Genomic DNA, 22,457 nt, shown 5'->3' with positions numbered 1-22,457 from the left:
CACTGTTGAACACAGGCTTCTCTCAAGGAATTTCATCTGAGAGTCGAACAGAACTGGTGTTCTAGACGGTTCTTTAACTAGCGTAAGATATGTGGAAGACACCTTAATCAACACGTTGGGCCATTTATGGTCAATTTCGTTGAGGATGCTATTTTTATGCATGACATGCCCGACCTCATACAGGTTTCATTTTGAGTAACTACCCACAAGAGATGAACATTACTCGTATGGAGTGACCAGCACGCAGCCCCGATATCAACCCGATCGAGCATGCATGGGACGAGCTAGGGAGATGCGTAAAACAACGAAGCTTCCCCCCTTTTTTTCCTACCTATGCTGATAGCCTTGAGAGGCTATTTCAGCTTCTCCTTGACGTGTGTGGTGAGTTCACGGGGCTCAAACCGGGAGTGTTGCTAACACTGACCTTAGCAAGAGCAGTGCTTCGCAGAATCTACCACCGGATCGGAAACGCGACCCACCGAGAAGATCCGGCGAGAAACTCAGTGGGTTACTAGTGCTTCACGGCAGAAATAAACAGGGCGGTGGTACCTACCCGCGCGGACTCACAAGAGGTCCTACCATTAGTAATCGTACTTCTACAACACGATAACGAGATTTTTATTATAAAATAATTTAGAAAATTGCATTGTGCGCTATGAACACACAGTATTTTGGGAATAGCTGAAATTATGATATTAATTTTTTATATAAAAATACGCACAGGCATAGTTGAGATGTTTCATTAATAAAAATTACTCTCCTCTTTGTACTGGCTTCTAGTTTCATATAACGCGGTTTCACACAACACGGGACTTTGTAGGAATATATCTACCGCGCTAATAATATGAATTTTTACTTTGATTCCAAAAAAACGAAATTAAAACAAATGGTTATGTACTCAAAAATTTCTTTGCAATATACATTATTTTTCAATTCAATTAGGAAACTCATTAAAAACGTGTCATTTTAATTCGGAAGCTAATCGACGCTCATTTATTAATGGTTATTTCGGAGAAACAAATTAGCAAATTCACAAAGAATAGTATATTGGGTGATTATTTAATTGCAACGCCATTACTTAATGCGTTTCGGTAATAAGTGATTAGGGTTCTTACTGTTACCTGAATCCCTAAAACGTGATAATAGAACATATAAATAGATTTGCAATTATTCAAGCAGTGTCAGTATTTGTTTAGCATCCGTAGTGTAAGCAGCGTATACGGGAAAGTGAATACATAGAATTCTAATAGTGTGCAAAACGTATCGCTGTGCAAGTCTGTGAAAAATATACGGAACCTCAAATAATTGGTCGTTCAAAATTATTACACATCCAATTATTAAACTCAATCGAAACGAAATAACCGTGTTAAACTGTTAAAAGTTCACTTAAACATTTCGGATGAGTGATTTTATTCGTGTTCCCGCATAAATTACGAAAATCGAACTGTGAGATGTTTAATTCGATTAATTGAATTAAAATTGTTTAAGGCGATGAGTTCTTGATTTTGTCAAGTCACCCTTAGTAATTCTATTTCGAAACTTGAGAAACGAGATAGTGAAGTGAGTGAATCCAAATCAGGTGAGTTCCTTTTAATATATTTGCTAAAAGTTAATCACAATGATCTGGTGTTAAATGTCTCCGGTACCATGAAGGGGTAAGCTTTTTTACTGGTGCTAGGACCTCTAGTGAAGGGTTGGGCAGCCGTTGTAACCATACTTGAGACTTTAGAACTTATATCTCAAGGTGTGTGGCGCATTTACGTCGTAGATGTCTATGGGCTCCAGTAACCACTTAACACTAGGTAGGCTGTAAGCTCGTCCACACATCTAGGCAATATAAAAAATATATAAAAAAAATAACACCAGATGGGCTGTGAACTCATTCACCCATCGAAGCTATAAATAAATAAAGGCTTTCAATCTCCGTTGAAAATGTCACATAGTCACAGAAATATCTCAAGCCTGTCCACTGCTGATCATAGGCCTCTTCTATTGAAGTCCAGTGCGGTCGATCCGTTGCCGCCTGCATCCAACATTGACCCAGCGATTTCCACTAGGTCGTCAGTCCATCTGGTAGGCGGTCGTCCCACACCGCGTTTGCCAGTACGTGGTCTCCACACGAGGATCTTTCTGTTCCATCAGCCGTCCGATACTCACATTTTTTTTAAAACAATCACGCCACTTTAACTGGTCCGTGCTAAGTTCGTAAAGAACTTGTGTTACAGGTACCAGATAACGGAAATAAACGTAAGATTTTTATTATACACGTACATATACTGATACAATATACTGAATATACATCCATAACCCTGGAAAAGACATTTTATATTTATCATACAAATATCTTCCCTTGGCGGGATTCGAAACCAATTCAAATTCGAATTCGATCCCCTTGTGTAGTGCCCATGTCACTTACCACTACATCAGACGGCCGTTAAATATGTTAGCTTGAAATTCGGTTTTATCGTATGGCAATAATATTTGTTTTTAATATAAATGTCTTTCCGATCCAATTATTATCTGTTCAGTTGGTATGTCTACTAGTCTATAACTGGGTGCATGATGATTGTGGTAGAGAGACCATCACATCACACCACCATCAGTTGTGACGTCTCTTCTATCTCTTTCTCTCTAATACAGTCATCACACTCTCAGTTGATATGTGTAAAATTCTATCACTGGGTGCATGATGATTGTGGTAGAGAGATCATCTCATCACGCCGCCATCACACGTGACATCTCTTCTATCTCTCTCTAATATAGTCATCACACTCTCAGTTGATATGTGTAACATTCTATCACTGGGTGCATGATGATTGTGGTACAGAGATTATCACATCACGCCGCCATCACATATGTGACATCTGTTCTATCTCTCTCTAATGCGGTCATCACACTCTCAGTTGATATGTGTAAAATTCTATCACTGGGTGCATGATGATTGTGGTAGAGAGATCATCTCATCACGCCGCCATCACATATGTGACATCTGTTCTATCTCTCTCTAATGCGGTCATCACACTCTCAGTTGATATGTGTAACATTCTATCACTGGGTGCATGATGATTGTGGTAGAGAGATCATCTCATCACGCCGCCATCACATGTGACATCTGTTCTATCTCTCTCTAATATAGTCATCACACTCTCAGTTGATATGTGTAACATTCTATCACTGGGTGCGTGATGATTGTGGTAGAGATTTTCACATAACGCCACCATCACATGTGACATCTCTCCTGTCTCTCTCTAATGCAGTCATCATACTCACAGTTGATATGTTTGACATTCTATCACTGGGTGCATGAAGATTGTGGTACAGAGATCATCACATCACGCCGCCGTGACATCTCTTCTAGCTGTCTTTCTCTCTCTAATGCAGTCATCATACTCTGAGTTGATATGTAGAAAATTCTATCACTGGGTGCATGATGATTGTGGTAGAGAGATCATCTCATCACGCCGCCATCACATGTAGCATCTCTTCTATTTCTCTCTAATACAGTCATCACACTCTCAGTTGATATGTGTAACATTCTATCACTGGGTGCATGATGATTGTGGTACAGAGATTATCACATCACGCCGCCATCACATATGTGACATCTGTTCTATCTCTCTCTAATGCGGTCATCACACTCTCAGTTGATATGTGTAAAATTCTATCACTGGGTGCATGATGATTGTGGTAGAGAGATCATCTCATCACGCCGCCATCACATGTGACATCTGTTCTATCTCTCTCTAATATAGTCATCATACTCTGAGTTAATATGTAGAAAATTCTATCACTGGGTGCATGATGATTGTGGTAGAGAGATCATCTCATCACGCCGCCACCACATGTGCCATCTCTTCTATTTCTCTCTAATACAGTCATCACACTCTCAGTTGATATATGTAACATTCTATTACTGGGTGCATGAAGATTGTGGTACAGAGATCATCCCATCACGCCGTCATCACATGTGACATCTGTTCTATCTCTCTCTAATATAGTCATCACACTCTCAGTTGATATGTGTAACATTCTATCACTGGGTGCGTGATGATTGTGGTAGAGATTTTCACATAACGCCACCATCACATGTGACATCTCTCCTGTCTCTCTGTAATGCAGTCATCATACTCACAGTTGATATGTTTGACATTCTATCACTGGGTGTATGAAGATTGTGGTACAGAGATCATCACATCACGCCGCCGTGACATCTCTTCTATCTGTCTTTCTCTCTCTAATGCAGTCATCATACTCTGAGTTGATATGTGGAAAATTCTATCACTGGGTGTATGATGATTGTGGTAGAGAGATTCATCTCATCACGCCGCCATCACATGTAACATCTCTTCTATTTCTCTCTAATATAGTCATCACACTCTCAGTTGATATGTGTAACATTCTATCACTGGGTGCGTGATGATTGTGGTAGAGATTTTCACATAACGCCACCATCACATGTGACATCTCTCCTGTCTCTCTGTAATGCAGTCATCATACTCACAGTTGATATGTTTGACATTCTATCACTGGGTGTATGAAGATTGTGGTACAGAGATCATCACATCACGCCGCCGTGACATCTCTTCTATCTGTCTTTCTCTCTCTAATGCAGTCATCATACTCTGAGTTGATATGTGGAAAATTCTATCACTGGGTGTATGATGATTGTGGTAGAGAGATTCATCTCATCACGCCGCCATCACATGTAACATCTCTTCTATTTCTCTCTAATATAGTCATCACACTCTCAGTTGATATGTGTAACATTCTATCACTGGGTGCGTGATGATTGTGGTAGAGATTTTCACATAACGCCACCATCACATGTGACATCTCTCCTGTCTCTCTGTAATGCAGTCATCATACTCACAGTTGATATGTTTGACATTCTATCACTGGGTGTATGAAGATTGTGGTACAGAGATCATCACATCACGCCGCCGTGACATCTCTTCTATCTGTCTTTCTCTCTCTAATGCAGTCATCATACTCTGAGTTGATATGTGGAAAATTCTATCACTGGGTGTATGATGATTGTGGTAGAGAGATTCATCTCATCACGCCGCCATCACATGTAACATCTCTTCTATTTCTCTCTAATATAGTCATCACACTCTCAGTTGATATGTGTAACATTCTATCACTGGGTGCGTGATGATTGTGGTAGAGATTTTCACATAACGCCACCATCACATGTGACATCTCTCCTGTCTCTCTGTAATGCAGTCATCATACTCACAGTTGATATGTTTGACATTCTATCACTGGGTGTATGAAGATTGTGGTACAGAGATCATCACATCACGCCGCCGTGACATCTCTTCTATCTGTCTTTCTCTCTCTAATGCAGTCATCATACTCTGAGTTGATATGTGGAAAATTCTATCACTGGGTGCATGATGATTGTGGTAGAGAGATCATCTCATCACGCCGCCATCACATGTAACATCTCTTCTATTTCTCTCTAATACAGTCATCACACTCTCAGTTGATATGTGTAACATTATATCACTGGGTGCATGATGATTGTGATAGAGAGATCACCACATCACGCTGCCATTACATGTGACATCTCTTCTATATCTCTCTCTAATGCAGTCATCATACTCTCAGTTGATATGTGTAACATTCTATCACTGGGTGCATGATGATCGTGGTAGAGAGATCATCACATCACGCCGCCATCACATGTGACATTTCTTTAGTTTGTGTTAATTTAGTGATTAAATAATTTACAGTTTCGTTTTAGAGTTTAGATGATTATGGTAGTCCGGCAATCACATCACGCTCATTTCATTCGATATCAGGCAAGACAATGGACAGTTCCTACCAACGTGATGAACCATCTGAAGAAAGACAACCATGAAACATTTAACAACAAATATCACGACTACAACAAGAAACAACACGCAACGTCTACATTGCTAATCTGTCTATAAAAGACAGTTATTACTAACTCGGTAGACACGTCACTGTGTCACTGGGTATGTAATGACAGTCGTTGATAGATAATCGCGTCGTACCAAACGTCTACAATAGATTGAAATTGAAAGTAAAATATGGCCAAGAATTATCTGCAATGTCTATAAACAACAGTTGTTACTTCCTCAGGCGACATGTTTCCAAATTCTGTCACTGGGAATGTAATAACTATTGTGAATAGACAGTTAACTGCGCAACAAAATGCATCACCGAAGTTATATGTATATTCTGAAGCGACGATCGAAATTTGAGGTTTATTATAACATTGCTGTGTTGTCTACAAAATTCTGTAAGTAATACTTGCTACTTTCTCGCTCGACATACTAGTTATTGTAACTGGGAATGTAAATAGCTCTATTGAACCGGTTATAACTAAGAACGAAGCTTACCCTAAGTTTTGGAATCCTCATAACGTTAGGGGTTACATCTCTTCACTTTTTACTGTATGTGTAAATATTTTCTCGGAAACCGCGAATCATTTCCACTAAAACTACAAGCATATGTGACTAACGAAAATTCAGAGTGGTCGTCTACATCGCTTCACCGTCTACAAAGGCTGTTTTAAGCAGTTATTACTTCTTTAGATGACTTGTTATAACTTCTGTCCCTGGGAACGTAGTAGTTGTTGTAAACGAATTGTAACTATGGAACTAATTGAAACTACAGACAGAATTGTATTTTTCAAAATGAAAAGTTTTTTTTTATTGCCCTTGTAGGCAGACGAGCATACGGCCCACCTGATGGTAAGTGGTTACCGTCGCCCATGGACTTCAGCAATGCCAAGGGCTAAGTCAAGCCGCTGCCTACAAATCTCAGGTTTAGTACCTTATGTTATTATGTTACTTATTTTATAAGTGTTTTTTATTTATATGATGAATGTAATATAGGTCATAACAAATTCACGTCGAGTAGAAAGTTACAGGAATCTTTAACATTGCTACACTGTCTACAATTTCTGTAAATACCAGTTGCTACTTCCTCAGACGACATGATTTGCTTTCTGTCTCTCAGTACTAATGGTGAGATTCGCTACGGATCACGTCTTCCAAATGCGATACTCTACAAGTCTACAGCATTATGGCAAGTATCGGATTGACCGACAAATTATTTGTCTACAGAAACCTCTCCTACGTTGTCTACAGTGTCTGTTAATAATAGTTGTTACTTCCTCAGATGACATTATATATTGTCACTGGGAATGTAATGACTATTTTCAACAGACCGTAACTGCAAACCGAAGTTTATATACGGACAGAAATGTTAGTGTTTATTTGACTATAACGAACTTATAAATTCGGGTTAATAGTATACTAATAATTTATTTAGATATCATATTTGTTTTTATTTAACAAGTAAGCCTTCTGTGGGAGTTAAGCTAATAAAAAAAATGGGTGTGTGCATGTTCCAAAAGCTGTCTACGTATTTATATCGTCCACATTGTCTATAAACAATAGTTGTTACTTCCTCAGTCGACATGTCTCACAATCTGTCACTGGGTATGTAATAGCTATTCTGGATAGACGGTAGACTCCGCATCAAAAAGGATCACCGAAGTTCTATGTAAGGTTCTAGGTTAAGATAGTTTTGACATTCATTTTTATTTTTTGTTGTATTACTATTTATTTATATTTATTTAAAATCTTATTAATTACATAATATTTTTTAAAAAAGATATGTATTAAAAATACAATTTTTAAAAAACACTATATAAAAATAGATTGCCGCTGATGGCGGTGTCTACGACACAAGCCACCAGTGGTTAGGACTCCAGAGTGAGAAACCTCCTCACAATGCGTGCAGTATCGAGGATAACTGCTTTCTGTATTAGGCCCTTAACCCAGCTGGATAACGAAAGTTTCTTAAGATGTTGATCGAAACTTTTCGCTATCAAGCCGTGTACCGATACAACTATTGGAACAATGATGGTTGAATCAACATGCCACATGGCGGTAGTCTCGTGGGCCAGGTCTAAATATTTTATTAATTTGTCCTTTTCTGCCTTCACGAGGTTCTCGTCATGAGGAATGGTGACATCAACCAACACTGCTCGACGCGCAGATCGATCTATTATAACAATATCAGGTTTATTGGCAACAATATACCTATCCGTGATAATAGATCGGTCCCAGTAGAGCGTAACATGACCATTATCAAGAACTGGTTGAGGTTGGTATTGGTAATAAGGTACAGCAGAATCAAGAAAACCATATTTCAGAGCAAGTTGTTGATGGATAATCCTAGCCACTTGGTTATGTCTATGCAAGTACTCGCCGTTAGCAAACCGAGAACAGCCAGAAACAATATGTCTAATAGACTCTCCCGGACGGTGGCATGCCCGACAAATGTCGACCGTCCCATCCTTTACTATTATTATTATTTTATTCCGAAATTGTTGTTATTGTTTTTATTTCATTTTGGTATTCTATGTGAAATGTTATTGTTAATTAATGTTATATGGATGTGAAATTTGGAGTAAATTAAAAAGTATGTCTATCTGCATTGCTAATAAGAAGTCACATCGATAGAGAAGAACGTCAACTACAAATCTTTACGGAAGCAGTCTGCCTATATTTACTGCACTGTCTTCACTGTCTTTCAACAACAGTTATTACTTCTCCAGGAGACATGTTTCACGATTTGTCACTGGGAATGTAATAGATATTCTGAATAGACCTTTGACTCCGGATCAAAATACACAAATTCTAACGGAAGTCATCTGTCATATTTGCTGAACTGTCTACAACAATGTCTCTCAACAATAGTTATCACTTCCTCAGTCGACATGTTTTCACATTCTGTCACTGGGAATGTAATAGCTATTCTGGATAGACGGTTAACTTCGCATCAAAACAGATCACCGAAGTTCTAGGTATATTCGGAAGCGGAAAATTTAAATTAACTCAAACATCGTCACAAAATAATGGATCCGTTAAATTAATTTTATTCGTAAATGTTAAGAAATAAATCAGAGAAGCTATCTGTATACTGCATCGCCAATAAGAATACACATCAATACAGAAGAATGTGAAACACAAATTCTTACGGAAGCCGTCTGTCTATATTTGCTGGACTGTCTATAATGTCTTTCAACAATAGCTATTACTTCTCCAGAAGACATTCACATTCTGTCACTGGGAATGTAATAGCTATTTCCAAAATTACTGTAATTGCTAATTAGTTTATGTGTGTGTATCCTTAAACTTATGTTTCAGAGGTCTGAAGGTCGAAACATATATTCCCCGATCATCGTCATCATCATCGACTACTCTTGGCAGAGCAGTCGTGGTCATGTGGAATCTTTGTTTATTAAAGCCTTGAAAGTTGTTCTCTATAGTTCGCGAGCTGAGGCTTCGCGGACGCAATCGTTAACTGGTACTTTTGGTAAGGATTTTCACTTGATCAGTCCAGCGCACGAGGCTTCGACACTAGAGCTGTATTTTGAATGCTAGTAAATTCTACGGCGCTGTTACCTATCATTGATATGGAAAATCTAGAACGTGCTCCTGAACTCCTGACAGGATCGCGATAGGAACGGGCTGGATGTTACACGATATCGCCGGTTCTATTCGCAACAAGGGATCCTAACGCACTGACCTTATTGGTTAAGCAGTCCTGGAAGTCCTTCTTCATGATGGCGACGGACACGCGGTCCTGGGGCCGCTTGGGCCCGCTCACGGACGTCACCACGTCTCCCAGGTCCAGCTCCACCACCTGCAACGGTAGTCCGACATGGTGAGCGCGCGGATGATCTCGGGACGCTCTAGATTCGACTCGAAAAAAAAATGGTGCGCGTGCAATTCGGTGCACGTGAAAGAAATTAAACTTCTTTTGCAGTGAACTATAAGCATTGTGTTTTTTTTTCATTTATTTCCGATTTCATACTGTGATGTTTTTTTTTATGAAGTCAAAAGCGATTCGCAGGCATACGCATAATAACGTTAAAAAAAAATTTTTACTGCTTTTGTACGACGAGCATACGGCCCACCTGATAGTGAGTGGTTACCGTCGCCCATTGACTATAGCAATGCCAGGGGCAGAGCCAAGCCGCTGCCTAAAGTTAAGTACTCTCCACAAGCCTCGTTTGAAGAAGGACATGTCATAGCGCTCGGGAAACACCCTAGAGGGGAGCTCATTCCAAAGCCGGATGGTAGCCGGCCTCATTTATACGCTGTAGCATACCCATATACACACATGTATACATATACCACTCCCTTAAGACCTGTCCTGACGAGTACACACGCATTCAGAAAGTGTTCGCGAGACGCAATGTATATTTTCTCACTCTCGCTCGTTCTAAATTTATATCTTTTCTCTCTAGCCGTAACGAATCTGTCGCGAGTTAAATTTTACTCTCAAAGCGCCCAAAAGAAGTATCACTTCAATAAAAAAACACAAGTACCTCTGAGAACACGGGATCTTGTTCGGGATTGGTGTAGTCCCTGAACTGCTTCGTGGCGCGCAGGTACGATTCGATCACGTCGATCTTCTCTTTGGGACGGTCTGAGGAGCATCATCGACATCATCAGTCCAGCCTAGTCTGCTCTGAACGTGGAAACACGCGTGTGGCTGAACTGGTAGGATACATAACGAAATAGAAAGAGACAACCGGCTAATTTCAACTTCGTTCGAACGAACGATCTTCTCAGTGGGTCGGGTTACCGATCCGGTGGTAGATTCTGCGACGCACGCCTCTTGCTAGGGCCAGTGTTAGTAACCCGCCCGGTTAGAGCCCCGTGAGCTCACCTACTAGTTAAGGCGTCGCTGATATAGCCTCATAAGGGTCATAAGCATAGGTAGGAAAAAAAAAAGTTACTCACTGGTCTGGTGCAGGTACTCCAGCGAGCGCGCGTCGACCGGGAAGTGCGCCAGTGTGGCCCCGAACTCTGGGCACATGTTGGCGACGGTGGCGCGGTCGGCGATGCTCAGCGCCCCCACCCCGGGACCGAAGAACTCCACGAACTTGCCGACCACGCCCAGCGAGCGCAGGTGCTGCGGGCACACGGCGCGCTACAGTATCACGTGAGGTCGGCGGAGGACGCGGGCCCCGCGCGGCACCTACCTTCGTTATCGTGAGCACCAGGTCGGTGGACGTGGCTAACGGGTTCAGTTCTCCAACGAGCTTGTAGCCGACGACTTTGGGCAGCAGCATGCTGATCGCCTGTCCCAGCATCACGGCTTCCGCCTCGATGCCTGCGAGTGGAAAAATTACTTAACACTCTTAAGGCGGTACGAGGTCTGACACGCCTCGTCCGTCTCTCCTGACTGAGAAAACCGGACTTCATTTTTATTTAATGAGAAAAAGAGATGAAGAAATATTGTCTTGTATCTTCCAATCCACAGATGTCCGCTGTCCACTGCTCCGCGTCAGAATACACAGGGTGGTGGAACGTACTTGTATAGGTCCACAAACCACCCTGCTTTTTCTCGCCACGCGCTCTGTCTGTGGAGGGGAGGTGGCCTCACCTCCCACTCCCCACCCGACGACTCCCAGCCCGTTGATCATGGTGGTGTGGCTGTCGGTGCCGACCACGGAGTCGGGGTGCAGGAGCGGGCCGGTGAACACCACGCGCGCCAGGTACTCCAAGTTCACCTGGAACAGACGTCACTGGGGTCACCGGGGGCACGCAGCGACAGCCACTTAACACTGACGCGTTCATTTGTAACATTAAATAGTATCTTCTCTCTCTCTCTAAATCTTATAAATGTATACGTTTGTCTCTTTTCAACAGGCTTCTATTAGCTCGTTATATATGTGTTGTGTTGTTTGTATGTGTACCACAATCTTTGACCGCCCCTTCCATCGACTCCAAGCCGTCCGTTCAACTGGAACATTCGGCCGCGTGTCAATGACCGATGATGATACAACAATTTTATAACTACCCTCTAATATCACTACCGCTATTGACAGGGTACACAAAAATACAAAGTTTTTGGAGTTTTTGGCGGGAACGCGAGGAGCGAAATTGTGTGATTTGTTTTATTTTGTCTATTTAGTGTTTCGAAAGGTTTAAATGTGTATTAGCGGTGGTTTATTATTAACCGTTTAATATCTATGAAAGTGCACAAATATGAGAAACTGAAACAAAGCCGCTGGACGTAGCTTCTCGAGATCCTCCAAAAAGCTCACAGAAAAAGTCTCAGTAAATGACCACCATTTTACTGAGATTATATTTCATCCCATATCATCTGATTCTGATCTCATTTCATTTCATTAATACGCTTTTATTAGCTTCAGACGTATGTAACGGAATCTTTGAACATGATTTTAACCCCCTTCAAAACGTCGGACTAACTCGAAATTTGGTATACTTAATATGGACCAAGACAATTCAATATTATAAAAAAAAAAAGAAAAAAAAAAAAAGAAAATTCATTTAAAAAAAAAATTGTTTAAAAAACTAACAAAATACGCTTTTATAGAAAATCCAACTAAGAAATAGAAAATAAATTTTAATAAATTTCAATTAAAAATACTGTTAGAAAAAAAGCGTGGGGAGCTTTTTAGGATATTATCAAATTAACCCTTCTACTAATATCAGTTCATAAAATATTTATAACCACTATTACCATGCACACCACGCTTTTTTTTTTAGCTAAAAGTCTTAGTTACCAGGTCATAAAAATCCCTTAAAAAGAGTTGTTAGTTTGTTTGGCTAATTAAACGTATTTTTTGTTTTAGATTTAAACTGAATATATTTTAGCGTCACTTTACCGCTTCCTCCAATTTCACAATCACAAGAGAGTTAAAGTTTTCAATTAAACAAATCGGTACTCACTTGGTGCACGATCCCGGAGCCCGGCGGGACTATGAGCATGTTGTCGAAGGCCTGCGCTCCCCACTGCAAGCGCAACATACACGATGCAAACAAAACACGCAATGTAAAACGAACTGTAAAAACGCAGTGAACATTCCGTGGTAACTCAGACTTTTTCTCCGAGATCTTTTTGCCGAGAACGCGTATAGCGAAGTCGTGTGAATTGGTATTATTAGTATTGGTATAAAGTTAACTCAAATTTGTATGCAGTTGTATTTTTTTTTATTGCTTAAATTGAAGGACGAGCTGACAGCCCACCTCGTGTTTTGTGGTTACCGAAGCCCATAGACATCTACAACGTAAATGCGGCACCCACCTTGAGATATCAGTTCTAAGGTCTCAATATAGTTACAACGGCTGCCCCACCCTTCAAACCGAAACGAATTACTGCTTCACGGCAGAAATAGGCAGAGTGGTGGTACCTATCCGCGCGGACTCACAAGAGGTCCTACCACCAGTCAAAAATTGACATTGTCGGAAAGCACGAGGTTGAATCTTCGCTTCGCGGCAGAAAGAAATAGGCGGTGCGATGGGACCAGCCCGGGCGAGGTCACAGTACTACCGCCAGACCTTTTTGATACAAATCGACGCGGGGTCCTTAGTTTAAATCAAAATTATTTCTCGAAATAATCCTCAAAGCTACCTTCAGAAACTGAAACCTCTCCTTGTTCCTCACGAACTCCAAGTCCTGGTTCTTGTTCAGAGCGTCAGGTCTGGAAATGATGATGGTATCTAAAGCAAACGCACGACTCCTCGCAGCAGGAGGCGCCGTAGATTATCAATCGTCTCTCAGAGCATTAGTGGCACTACCAGCCCTTGATATCAGTCGGACATCAAAGATCAATAATGAGACCGTGGTTCATTCAGTCTCATCCCACTCCCACTGGTGGACCATCAGTAAGCGCGAATCTCAAAGTCTTGGGCACGTGCTTCCACTCTAAGCATTAGTTCATCCAGCTAGGATGATTAAAGGCATGAGACACGCGGGATGAAGATGGGGTCCTGACCACTACTAGAGATCTCAATGCACGACAGAGGTTTCTTGGTGACGGAAAAGCCGTTTTCATGGAAAGCCAGCCTTCGCTAGTGAGTCACGTGCCGGCTAACGGAGCGCACTGTTGCCCAAAGACATCAGCAATGCTATGGGCACTGTCGAGGCGATCTCTGCAGCTCACTGAAGCATATATCTTTAACCGTGTTCAAGAAATATGAGGTTACCAATTCGATTGTTTGTTACTACCACAGAAAATATACAGTTGAAATTTTATTTCTAAGCCAGTTCTTCTCGATTCTATTTAAATCTCATGAAGATCAGACTAGTGATTTTTGATTTATCCCTTAATAATACACAGTTTTAATGACTTCGACTAAATTGATTATTTTATTTTGTTAGAGCCGGTTCTCCTTTTATTTTTCAATTTTGTACTGTCGATATCAAATCGTGGGGGCCGATAACCACGTTGAAGGTTAGGTCCCCGTCTGGCAGGAGATAGACCGGTTTCCTTGGGCGGATATACGTGACCTCCACCGTGAGGAAACAGTGATTAAAACATCCAGAATTTGAATAAAGCTCGCGGCACGTGAAGAAGGGGACCGGGGAGCCGGATATAAGGGCCGTCCCCCACAACACCTGCGCTGCACTCACGTCCTCGCGAAGTCGACCTGCACGGAGTGGTCTATGACCAGGTCAGCGGGGCATATCGGGTTGATCCTGTCCGGGTCACCGCCCAGGTCCTTCACGGCGTCACGCATCGCCGCGAAGTCTACCACCGCTGGTACGCCTGTCAGGTCCTGGAGAGATAATTTATTCATTTCTACCTGACCTTACGGCCGAACTGATGTCAAATGGTCAGCGGAGCCCATAGACATCAGTAATATAAATGCCGTCGCCCACTTTGAGACAGCAGCTTCTTAGTCTCCGTTTTTACAACACAACAGTTCTCCACCCCTCAAACCGAACCGCATTACTGTTTAACGGCAGAAATAGGCATGGTGGTGGAGCCTACCGGCGCGGGCACACAATTCACTCTACCACCAGCAATGGACCACGAATATTACATTCCATTGCACACCTGTAAAATAACCCTGGCAGGTTTGAAGGCGATCTCCACGGATTCCTCGTTGCCCTGCTTCGACTCCCAGTCCAGGACGTTGCTGACATCCTTCTCCAAGACCTGGAAGTTGTCGCAGTTCCTCACGCATGACTCGAGAAGTACCCTGATGCTGAACGGGAGACGATCTAGAAGCCAAAATTATCTTAATTCCGAATCTTCGTCAGCAATACCAGGATATTTTTTTTCCTACCTAAGCTGATAGCCTTGGGAGGCTATATCAGCGTAACCTTAACTAGTGGGTCAGCTCACGGGGCTCAAACCTGACGACGTTGCTAACACGAACCCTAGCAAGAGCCGTGCTTCGCAGAATCTACCACCGGATTGGAGACACGACCCACTGAAAAAGATCCGGCGAGAAACTCAGTGGGCTGTGTCTGAGGGTTACCAGGAGCATAGACCAGCTCCTGAGTACTCCTGTCACCACTTGTCGCGTCATCGGTTCTTGAATGTTCAAGCCAATTCAGACGTGTTAAAGTCAATGGAAATGACGTTAGAAAATTCCGTCACAAACAAACATACCAAGGCTAATATTTAATTTTACATGACAGTCGACTCTTTTTTTTTTAATGTTACGTCCAAATTCCACATTCGTTATCACTACTAAGTTTTATAAATGAACACATGCGAATGTTAAATTTAACTTATCGTTTCGAATACAAATTAACTACTTATATTTTAAGGTCGTTAATTGTGGATGAATCGTCATGGCCCGACTCCCCCTTGCACTCTCCGATCTCTGAACGGGTTCACACGTCATTACGGATCCTCCTAATACATTCACGGTGCTTTTAGATACCTCAAGCACCGGTCAACGTCCCCGCCCAACCGGTCGCTTGCGAGAAAGGGCTCGGCGAGTAAATTAACTCACAGATACAGCCCACTGAGTTTCTCGCCGGATCTTCTCAGTGGGTCGCGTTTCCGATCCGGTGATAGGTTCTGCGAAGCATTACTCTTGCTAGGGCTAACGTTAGCAACACTCCCGGTTTCAGCCCCGTGAGCTCACCTACTAGCTCGGTAAATCTAGAATAACCCCTCGAGGTTACTAGAATAGGTAGGAAAAAAAAGACCGGGGTCAGAACCCGAGCAGAGAAGGGGGATTCCCGCGGTCAAAGACTTATAGCCCACCTCGAGGTCAGTGGTTATTGGATCTAATAGAAGTGATCTTGTGCACGCCGCCACTATCTTGAGACATAAGGTCAAACTATCGACTTCTATTAACGTACTGACCTTATTTAGCATGGTATGTTTGTTTGTTTGTGTGTAACGAAATCTTCGAACGCCCCTTCCACCACCTCCAAGACGTATATAGAACCCGCACGCGCATCATAGACCCATCACAGTGCGTTTCTAGAGATCTTCTGACTGTGAGTCTGAATTTGGATTAAGCTACCCTGGACAGTGTTTCCCGAGCGATATCACTTGTCATTCTTCAAATGAGATTTGGTATTGCTCAGCGATAGGCAGCGATTTGACTATGCTCCTGGCATTGCTGACGTCCATGGGTGACGGTAACCATTCATCTGCCTACATGGACAATAAAAAAAGAAACAATCGCTACATACCTTCCTAGATATGGCTTTAAAACAAAAATTAAACTTACCGTATTTAGGTCCAAGGGCTGATACATCGTAGTAGGTGTAAGTAGAGCCGTTAATTTCAATCGTCTTCAGCAGCTTCTGGTAAGGATTCGTGGATCCTGCAAAGGACCAACGTGATATGACTTTAGGCAACTGTCAATTCAAGAGGATATAGTTTTTCGTATGTTAATGAGTTTTTATTTATTGGTTAGAAGTGCGAATGGACTCATGGTCCATTAAATGGTCATCGGAGCTCGTGGACATCAACAAGGTAAACGCCGCCGCCCACCTTCAGGCGTGAAGTCTTAGACTTGATTGTGTAGTCCAACGGCCGCGCCACTCTTCGTTTATTGAAGTGAAACTTCTAATGCGACTTCCAACAAGGTTGCGTTAAACGTTTAACGCTCCTGCGGAGGGGGAATAGAAAGAGACAGAGCGAGAGTGAATGAGTGACACTCGAACGCATGCGCGTAGTATACCTGTTATAGGCCAGTGCGAGCGTTAGCCAATATTTTAATGAACTATTTAAAAAAATATATATTTAATTTTCTATCTATAATTTAAAATATATATAATACAAATGTTGAAGATGTCACATCTTTTATACATAGCATTCCCTATTACAAGAGCAATCTGTTTTAAGGATGAAAAATGAAGAAAACCACAATACTACACATCGAAAAATAAGTTTCACTTCATTCACGTGCACCAAGTTGCACGCTTATCTTTTTTTCTATATTTTATTGCCCTTGTAGGCAGACGAGCATAAGGACCTGACAGTGAGTGGTTACTATCGCCCGCGGACGTCAGCAATGCCAGGGGCAGAGCGAAGCTGCTGCCTACCGTTACCGCTCTCCACAAGCTATGTTTAAAGAACCGCATTACTGCTTTACGGCAGAAATTAATAAAGTGCGGATTTGGATATAGAGTTTACTTTGTGCTGGGTATGTTTAAGACCTATGGCGGCCACCTAGTATTAAGACATACGAGATCGGAATACCAGGTAAAACTTCTCACACCGTTCTCGTCGAATACATCCGACAAGCAACTTAACTCTATAGACACAGACTGAGTTTCTCGCCGAATCTTTTCGATCCCGTGGTATATACAGCGAAGCGCTGCTTTGCTAGGGAGAGTTAGCAAAGTCTCTCAAGCTGAGCTTGAGTCAGTCCATCAATAAAGGGGTATATACCAGACCCCCAACGCTAGAGGCATGGGTAGGCAAAAAAAAATCAAATTGCCTTCAATAAGTTCACGATCTATAATAGTGTCTAATCGGCAACGAGCGAATGTATTCTAAGTGAATATCCGAGCGGCTTTCATAAAAAAAAATTGACGTAAAGTAAGTTTGTACCTACAAAACCTTCGCCATTGAAACCTAAATGCAAAATGCATGAGATCCGCGGAAAAAATATGGGGGAAGCGTCGTATCGTTCCACTAATGGAAGCATAAAATTAATTATTATCATTAACTTTTTTTTTACGTTGAACGACTTATTAAAAAAAAATATTCAACAAACGTTTTCTTGTCATGAATTATTTATTTATTTATTAATTTATTTAGACACACCAACAGCAATACACACAAAACATTCAAGCTTAAAATTAACATGTATAAAATGAAGTACTGGTATGTAAGCCAGTTACAGGCATGTACAGCAATCTCTTATAACACACTATAATTATATAATAATTATGAAGCGAGTCAATTTTTGTGCATTCAAAAATAGTACATTGTGCACCAAGTCGTCGTGGCCTAAAGGATAAGACGTCCGGTGCATTTGTATGAAGCGATGCACCGGTGTTCGAATCCCGCAGGCGGGTACCAATTTTTCTAATGAAATACGTACTCAACAAATGTTCACGATTGACTTCCACGGTGAAGGAATAACATCGTTTAATAAAAATCAAACCCGCAAAATTATAATTTGCGTAATCACTGGTGGTAGGACCTCTTGGGAGTCCGCATGGGTAGGTACCACCACCCCGCCTATTTTCGCCGTGAAGCAGTAATGCGTTTCGGTTCGAAGGGTGGGGTAGCCGTCGTAACTATACTGAGACCTTAGAACTTGTATCTCGAGGTGGGTGGCGCATTTACGTTGTAGATGTCTATGGGCTCCAGTAACCACTTAACATCAGGTGGGCTGTGAGCGCGTCCATCCATCTAAGCAATAAAAAAAAAAAAAAAAAAAAAAAAGGGAGAAAAATAGGACATCTTCTGCGTGTAAAAACACGCGGGATGAGATGTCCTACTTTTGTCCCGCGGTGCACATACTATTTTTTCTCCTACCAGGCTGAAAGTTCGGGAGTTCCGAGCCGGGGACCAGGGACGAAGCCCTGGCGGGGAGCCCTAATCAAAAAAACAATTTAACTGTTTTGTAATTTTTAAATAAACTACTACTAATTGAATAAAAACTGTTTGATGAATTCATCTTTGTTTAATACTTCACTATTTTTATTGCATTTTGTTTATTTCACTTTTACACTGAACACAATATTGCAAATTACCCGAGCACCACAATGGCGGAGAATTTTAGGTGCGTGAGAGCAGACGTAGACACTAACGCGCATGCGCACTTGTCAGTACTCAGGGAGGAAAAGTTAGACTTTCTTCCCTGTACAGCGGGAGGAAAAGTTAGACTTTCATCCCTGTACAGGGGGAGGAAAACCGAACTTTTGGCGTAGGTAGGAGAAAAATATATAAACCAAAAATTACGTTCAAATCAATATCAATGCGTTTTCACATCTACTAGATAATAATAGGAAGTCTTTCTTTAATAACTAACGTTCATTGTCTTGACAATTACGTTTTTGGCGAGAACGAACGTCACTCAGACATTTTCATTTCGTTTAGACGATTTGCAGAGACGCAGTTTTTATTCAAACATTACCTACCTACGCTGTGAGAGAAATCTATAGTTTGCCGCGACGACAGAGCAAACTTCAAGGAGACCGGCTATCACGCGGTAAACATGTAGGTAAAAGTGTTACACTAACACATTTTGACTAAGTTATACTGCTAGGTATATTATATTTTACTAACGTTATTTAAATAACCAGAGCAAAACATTACTGTAAATAGGTAAGTTGCTGATGTCATTTCTACACTATAGTCATGAAACTATTAGGATAATTTTGTTTCAATTGCAGTACTAAACAGAAGTAAAATTAATAATAAACTATTGAAGTATGATTGAAATATATTTATTTAGAGTCAACCAACCCTCACGTCCATCGTTTATGTAAATATTAAAATTATTAAGCAATAAAAGATAGGGATTTGTAAGTGGATTTTATTTGTCGTATTTGATAACAAAATTATTAAAATACAAATGAATATTTGTAATGAGATCACTATTAAAGTGAACTTCAATCTAATTATTACAATAAACGTATATATTTGGCGTAAATGTAAAAAATTCGACCTCAAACATAAGAACACGCCCAAAAGTCCAATTAGTATTGGCCTTATATTTTTTTTTTTCAATAATTTCTTTTTTGTTCATAAAGTTATTTGAGTTTTATATTTTACACCAGTTTTCATTTTTCACTATGTTTATGATTTTTTTTTTTATAATTTTCTTCCAAACAAGTGGCTTTTTTTCATTGGAATGAATGCATAGTTTCATATAAATCTTGAATAATTAATTATTATACCACTTCTAAGCACATATTCTGCAAAATATTAGTTTTTATGAGATTTGTTTTGTATGAGTATGAGATTGGTAATGTTTTTTTTACCATATTTGAGTCTCATATTTTTGATACATTCATACTCAAAATTTGTAGAATAAAACAATGTGCCATGATTTAAACTAGCTTGGTGATAAGCTTAAATTATTGTAAACAACACTCTTTGTCCCTCCACAAAAGAAGTATATTTTCTTGATAAATCTAACTGGAATTATACAAAATTCCCATTAGATTTAGAGGAAACCAGGTTTTCCTAGGTATCGATATTTCCTCATCTATGCAATGTCCAATAATTGGACGAATGCTGAACCTTTACTATCATTTAATCTGCCACACAAAGGAAAGGTTAAGAGTTTATCTGCCAATTTATTTGGAATGCTAGGAACGTAAATAGAAAGTATTAAATGAGTGCTATTTTATTGTGTTTAAAAGCCCAATGGACATGAACAATACCAGCATGATAGCTAATGTACTTTGGCCTTTCGCTTACAACTTTTTTATTTTGCTTAAATACCATGTTTTGATCTTCTTCTTTGTCAGTAATGAATAAGGATGTGTTGAGAATTGTTTTCAATAGAACATAATGAAAATGTTGCAGTCCGCTGGGCTGAATTAAGAAAACTATGAGCATGTTTCAAGGTCAAATCGGTTTACTCTTAATTCATTCATAAATACTGAGGCTCATAGAAATTTGTAACCTTTCACATATTAATTTTATAAAATTTAATGATATGTTGTGTACCTCTGCAAATAGATTTATTTTATCATTAACATAGTAGTATTGTCATTTTTAATACTATTTCGAGTATTCTTAACTTGGACATTGTATGTACACACGAAAAAAGAAACTTGGGGTCAAAATTCGGCCTAACAATTTTATGGTGCCGATAGCATAACCGCGTCTTTGAATAATAATTAAACAGGAGCAAAGGTTAAGCAAAAGAATACACTAGAATTGTTTGAATAAACATGCATTTTACGTCAAAGCGTACTTTTAAGACACATTTCATTGATAAGATAATATGCAGACTCTAGCGATAACGAAACTGAGATGAAATAAACCACTTATCCCACACTAAAATACGATTTTAATATTTTTTTAGTTTTTTTTTAATTTTAATTTTTTTATTAATAGTGTTCAGTTACATACCAGCCATAGTTGATAGCCGAAAAGTCACGTCGCCAATAACACTAGAGATTGATTATGGTTCAGTTTATGTTAATCGAGTATTTAATGAGATTAGGTTTTGTATCAATTCACGTCACAGTATTCAACCACGAGTTTTTATGGTCTGACACTGACTGACTTGACGGCTATGAGTTGCGGTGACGTAGCCCCCCTCCCGACACCACTTCAAGTATCGCCTCTCTTAGTAGGCGCTGTAATTCCGTTCCCGCCATAACGATCTTGACAAGTTCATACTTTGGACCACACAAAAATCAAGTAATAAAGGGCGACCCTCAACAGAGGAATGAAGGAATGACGTTCCGTCCTCATGGAATGTCAAAGTGTGACCCACTGCGTTCTGGCACGGTTGTTTCTACCCCATGCTCTGCATTAATCATGAGCAAAATTATGTACTTATAATAGCCGGCAAACTTCTTGAGCATTTGTTGACGTAGTGGGGGTAAGTTTGCGCATGGTACACTCACGTGCAAAAACATTATTTACTCTGCGTCATAATGCAATTAAATTATTAAAATCAACATATGTATTTATTTATATATTTATTAGAACATTAACAAAAAATATAGGTTAATAATTGTAATAATTTAATCTTGGGGTAAAATAGATATTCCTTCTATTAAGTCAAAACTAGAGCTGTTGCCAGGTCTTCGTTCAGTTGAAGCGAAGCTGGTATTTGTAATTTTTTTTTCGTTATCATAATCTTGACCATTATCATCATCACTGTTTTCATCACCCGAGTCGCCATCATCGTGATAAGTCGACATAGGGCTCATCGGTGTAGTTTACGACTCGGTCGGTTCGATCTTCTTTTTTGTCTATAATTAATTATTTTTTGAAGATATTCGATTCGTAGTAATCGAATGTTACTTTTTTCAGTTACCAGCTTCCGATTATTTTCTGTTTTTTTTTTCCATCTGAAGCCTAGCTCTTTCATAATTCGTCGTAAACTTCATACCGAGCCATTAAAATGTATATCTTCTTTAAAATTTTCGAAGCCTTTCTACGGTACGGAGTTTCGCTGCTTGTTATGTAGTTATTATGATTACATCTTTTTATTACAGATTGAACGAAACTATCCATTCCGGTA

The 22,457-nt window shown here is 40.3% G+C and overlaps 1 protein-coding gene, 1 long non-coding RNA gene and 10 other non-coding genes across 14 annotated transcripts in view; 8 read left to right on the top strand and 4 right to left on the bottom strand.

Moving 5' to 3' along the window:
• Positions 1 to 21,728, bottom strand: part of LOC101740956 (cytoplasmic aconitate hydratase) — a 70,827-nt gene extending 49,099 nt beyond the window's left edge. The window contains exons 1-11 of one of the 3 annotated variants that reach the window (XM_004922106.5): positions 21,332 to 21,728; positions 16,512 to 16,607; positions 14,870 to 15,036; positions 14,443 to 14,588; positions 13,441 to 13,510; positions 12,759 to 12,821; positions 11,446 to 11,572; positions 11,042 to 11,172; positions 10,800 to 10,971; positions 10,382 to 10,482; positions 9,577 to 9,693 (exon numbers count right to left, since the gene is read on the bottom strand). In XM_004922106.5, coding sequence (XP_004922163.1) covers positions 9,577 to 9,693; positions 10,382 to 10,482; positions 10,800 to 10,971; positions 11,042 to 11,172; positions 11,446 to 11,572; positions 12,759 to 12,821; positions 13,441 to 13,510; positions 14,443 to 14,588; positions 14,870 to 15,036; positions 16,512 to 16,607; positions 21,332 to 21,338 — 1,197 coding nt within the window. In that variant the 5' untranslated portion in view covers positions 21,339 to 21,728. Of the gene's footprint in view, positions 1 to 9,576; positions 9,694 to 10,381; positions 10,483 to 10,799; positions 10,972 to 11,041; positions 11,173 to 11,445; positions 11,573 to 12,758; positions 12,822 to 13,440; positions 13,511 to 14,442; positions 14,589 to 14,869; positions 15,037 to 16,511; positions 16,608 to 21,173; positions 21,302 to 21,331 lie in introns of those variants that run through there. The other 2 variants (XM_062670893.1, XM_012692664.4) reach the window with 2 other exon arrangements.
• On the top strand, positions 3,291 to 3,402 carry Mir2733g (microRNA mir-2733g). The gene has a single exon (NR_107481.1). It is a non-coding gene; the product is annotated as a microRNA mir-2733g (primary transcript).
• On the bottom strand, positions 3,481 to 3,579 carry Mir2851-1 (microRNA mir-2851-1). The gene has a single exon (NR_107465.1). It is a non-coding gene; the product is annotated as a microRNA mir-2851-1 (primary transcript).
• Mir2733a-1 (microRNA mir-2733a-1) lies at positions 3,489 to 3,572 on the top strand. The gene has a single exon (NR_107290.1). It is a non-coding gene; the product is annotated as a microRNA mir-2733a-1 (primary transcript).
• Mir2733h (microRNA mir-2733h) lies at positions 4,968 to 5,048 on the top strand. The gene has a single exon (NR_107483.1). It is a non-coding gene; the product is annotated as a microRNA mir-2733h (primary transcript).
• Positions 5,450 to 5,548, bottom strand: Mir2851-2 (microRNA mir-2851-2). Its single transcript, NR_107464.1, has one exon. It is a non-coding gene; the product is annotated as a microRNA mir-2851-2 (primary transcript).
• Positions 5,505 to 5,621, top strand: Mir2733a-2 (microRNA mir-2733a-2). Its single transcript, NR_107482.1, has one exon. It is a non-coding gene; the product is annotated as a microRNA mir-2733a-2 (primary transcript).
• Mir2733f (microRNA mir-2733f) lies at positions 5,913 to 6,030 on the top strand. Its single transcript, NR_107480.1, has one exon. It is a non-coding gene; the product is annotated as a microRNA mir-2733f (primary transcript).
• Mir2733i (microRNA mir-2733i) lies at positions 7,112 to 7,219 on the top strand. The gene has a single exon (NR_107666.1). It is a non-coding gene; the product is annotated as a microRNA mir-2733i (primary transcript).
• Mir2733e-1 (microRNA mir-2733e-1) lies at positions 8,715 to 8,812 on the top strand. The gene has a single exon (NR_107319.1). It is a non-coding gene; the product is annotated as a microRNA mir-2733e-1 (primary transcript).
• Mir2733e-2 (microRNA mir-2733e-2) lies at positions 9,044 to 9,142 on the top strand. The gene has a single exon (NR_107318.1). It is a non-coding gene; the product is annotated as a microRNA mir-2733e-2 (primary transcript).
• On the bottom strand, positions 19,768 to 21,163 carry LOC101740848 (uncharacterized). Its single transcript, XR_002430786.3, has 2 exons — positions 20,924 to 21,163; positions 19,768 to 20,163 (listed from the first exon to the last, which is right to left on the bottom strand). It is a non-coding gene; the product is annotated as an uncharacterized LOC101740848 (long non-coding RNA).
• Positions 21,729 to 22,457: the final 729 nt, after the last annotated feature.

The sequence above is a fragment of the Bombyx mori genome, chromosome 11, assembly GCF_030269925.1.
Source record: "Bombyx mori chromosome 11, ASM3026992v2".
Lineage (NCBI taxonomy): Eukaryota > Metazoa > Arthropoda > Insecta > Lepidoptera > Bombycidae > Bombyx > Bombyx mori.
The sequence above is the reverse complement of the archived record's forward strand: the minus strand, read 5'-3'. Positions and strand labels throughout refer to the sequence as shown.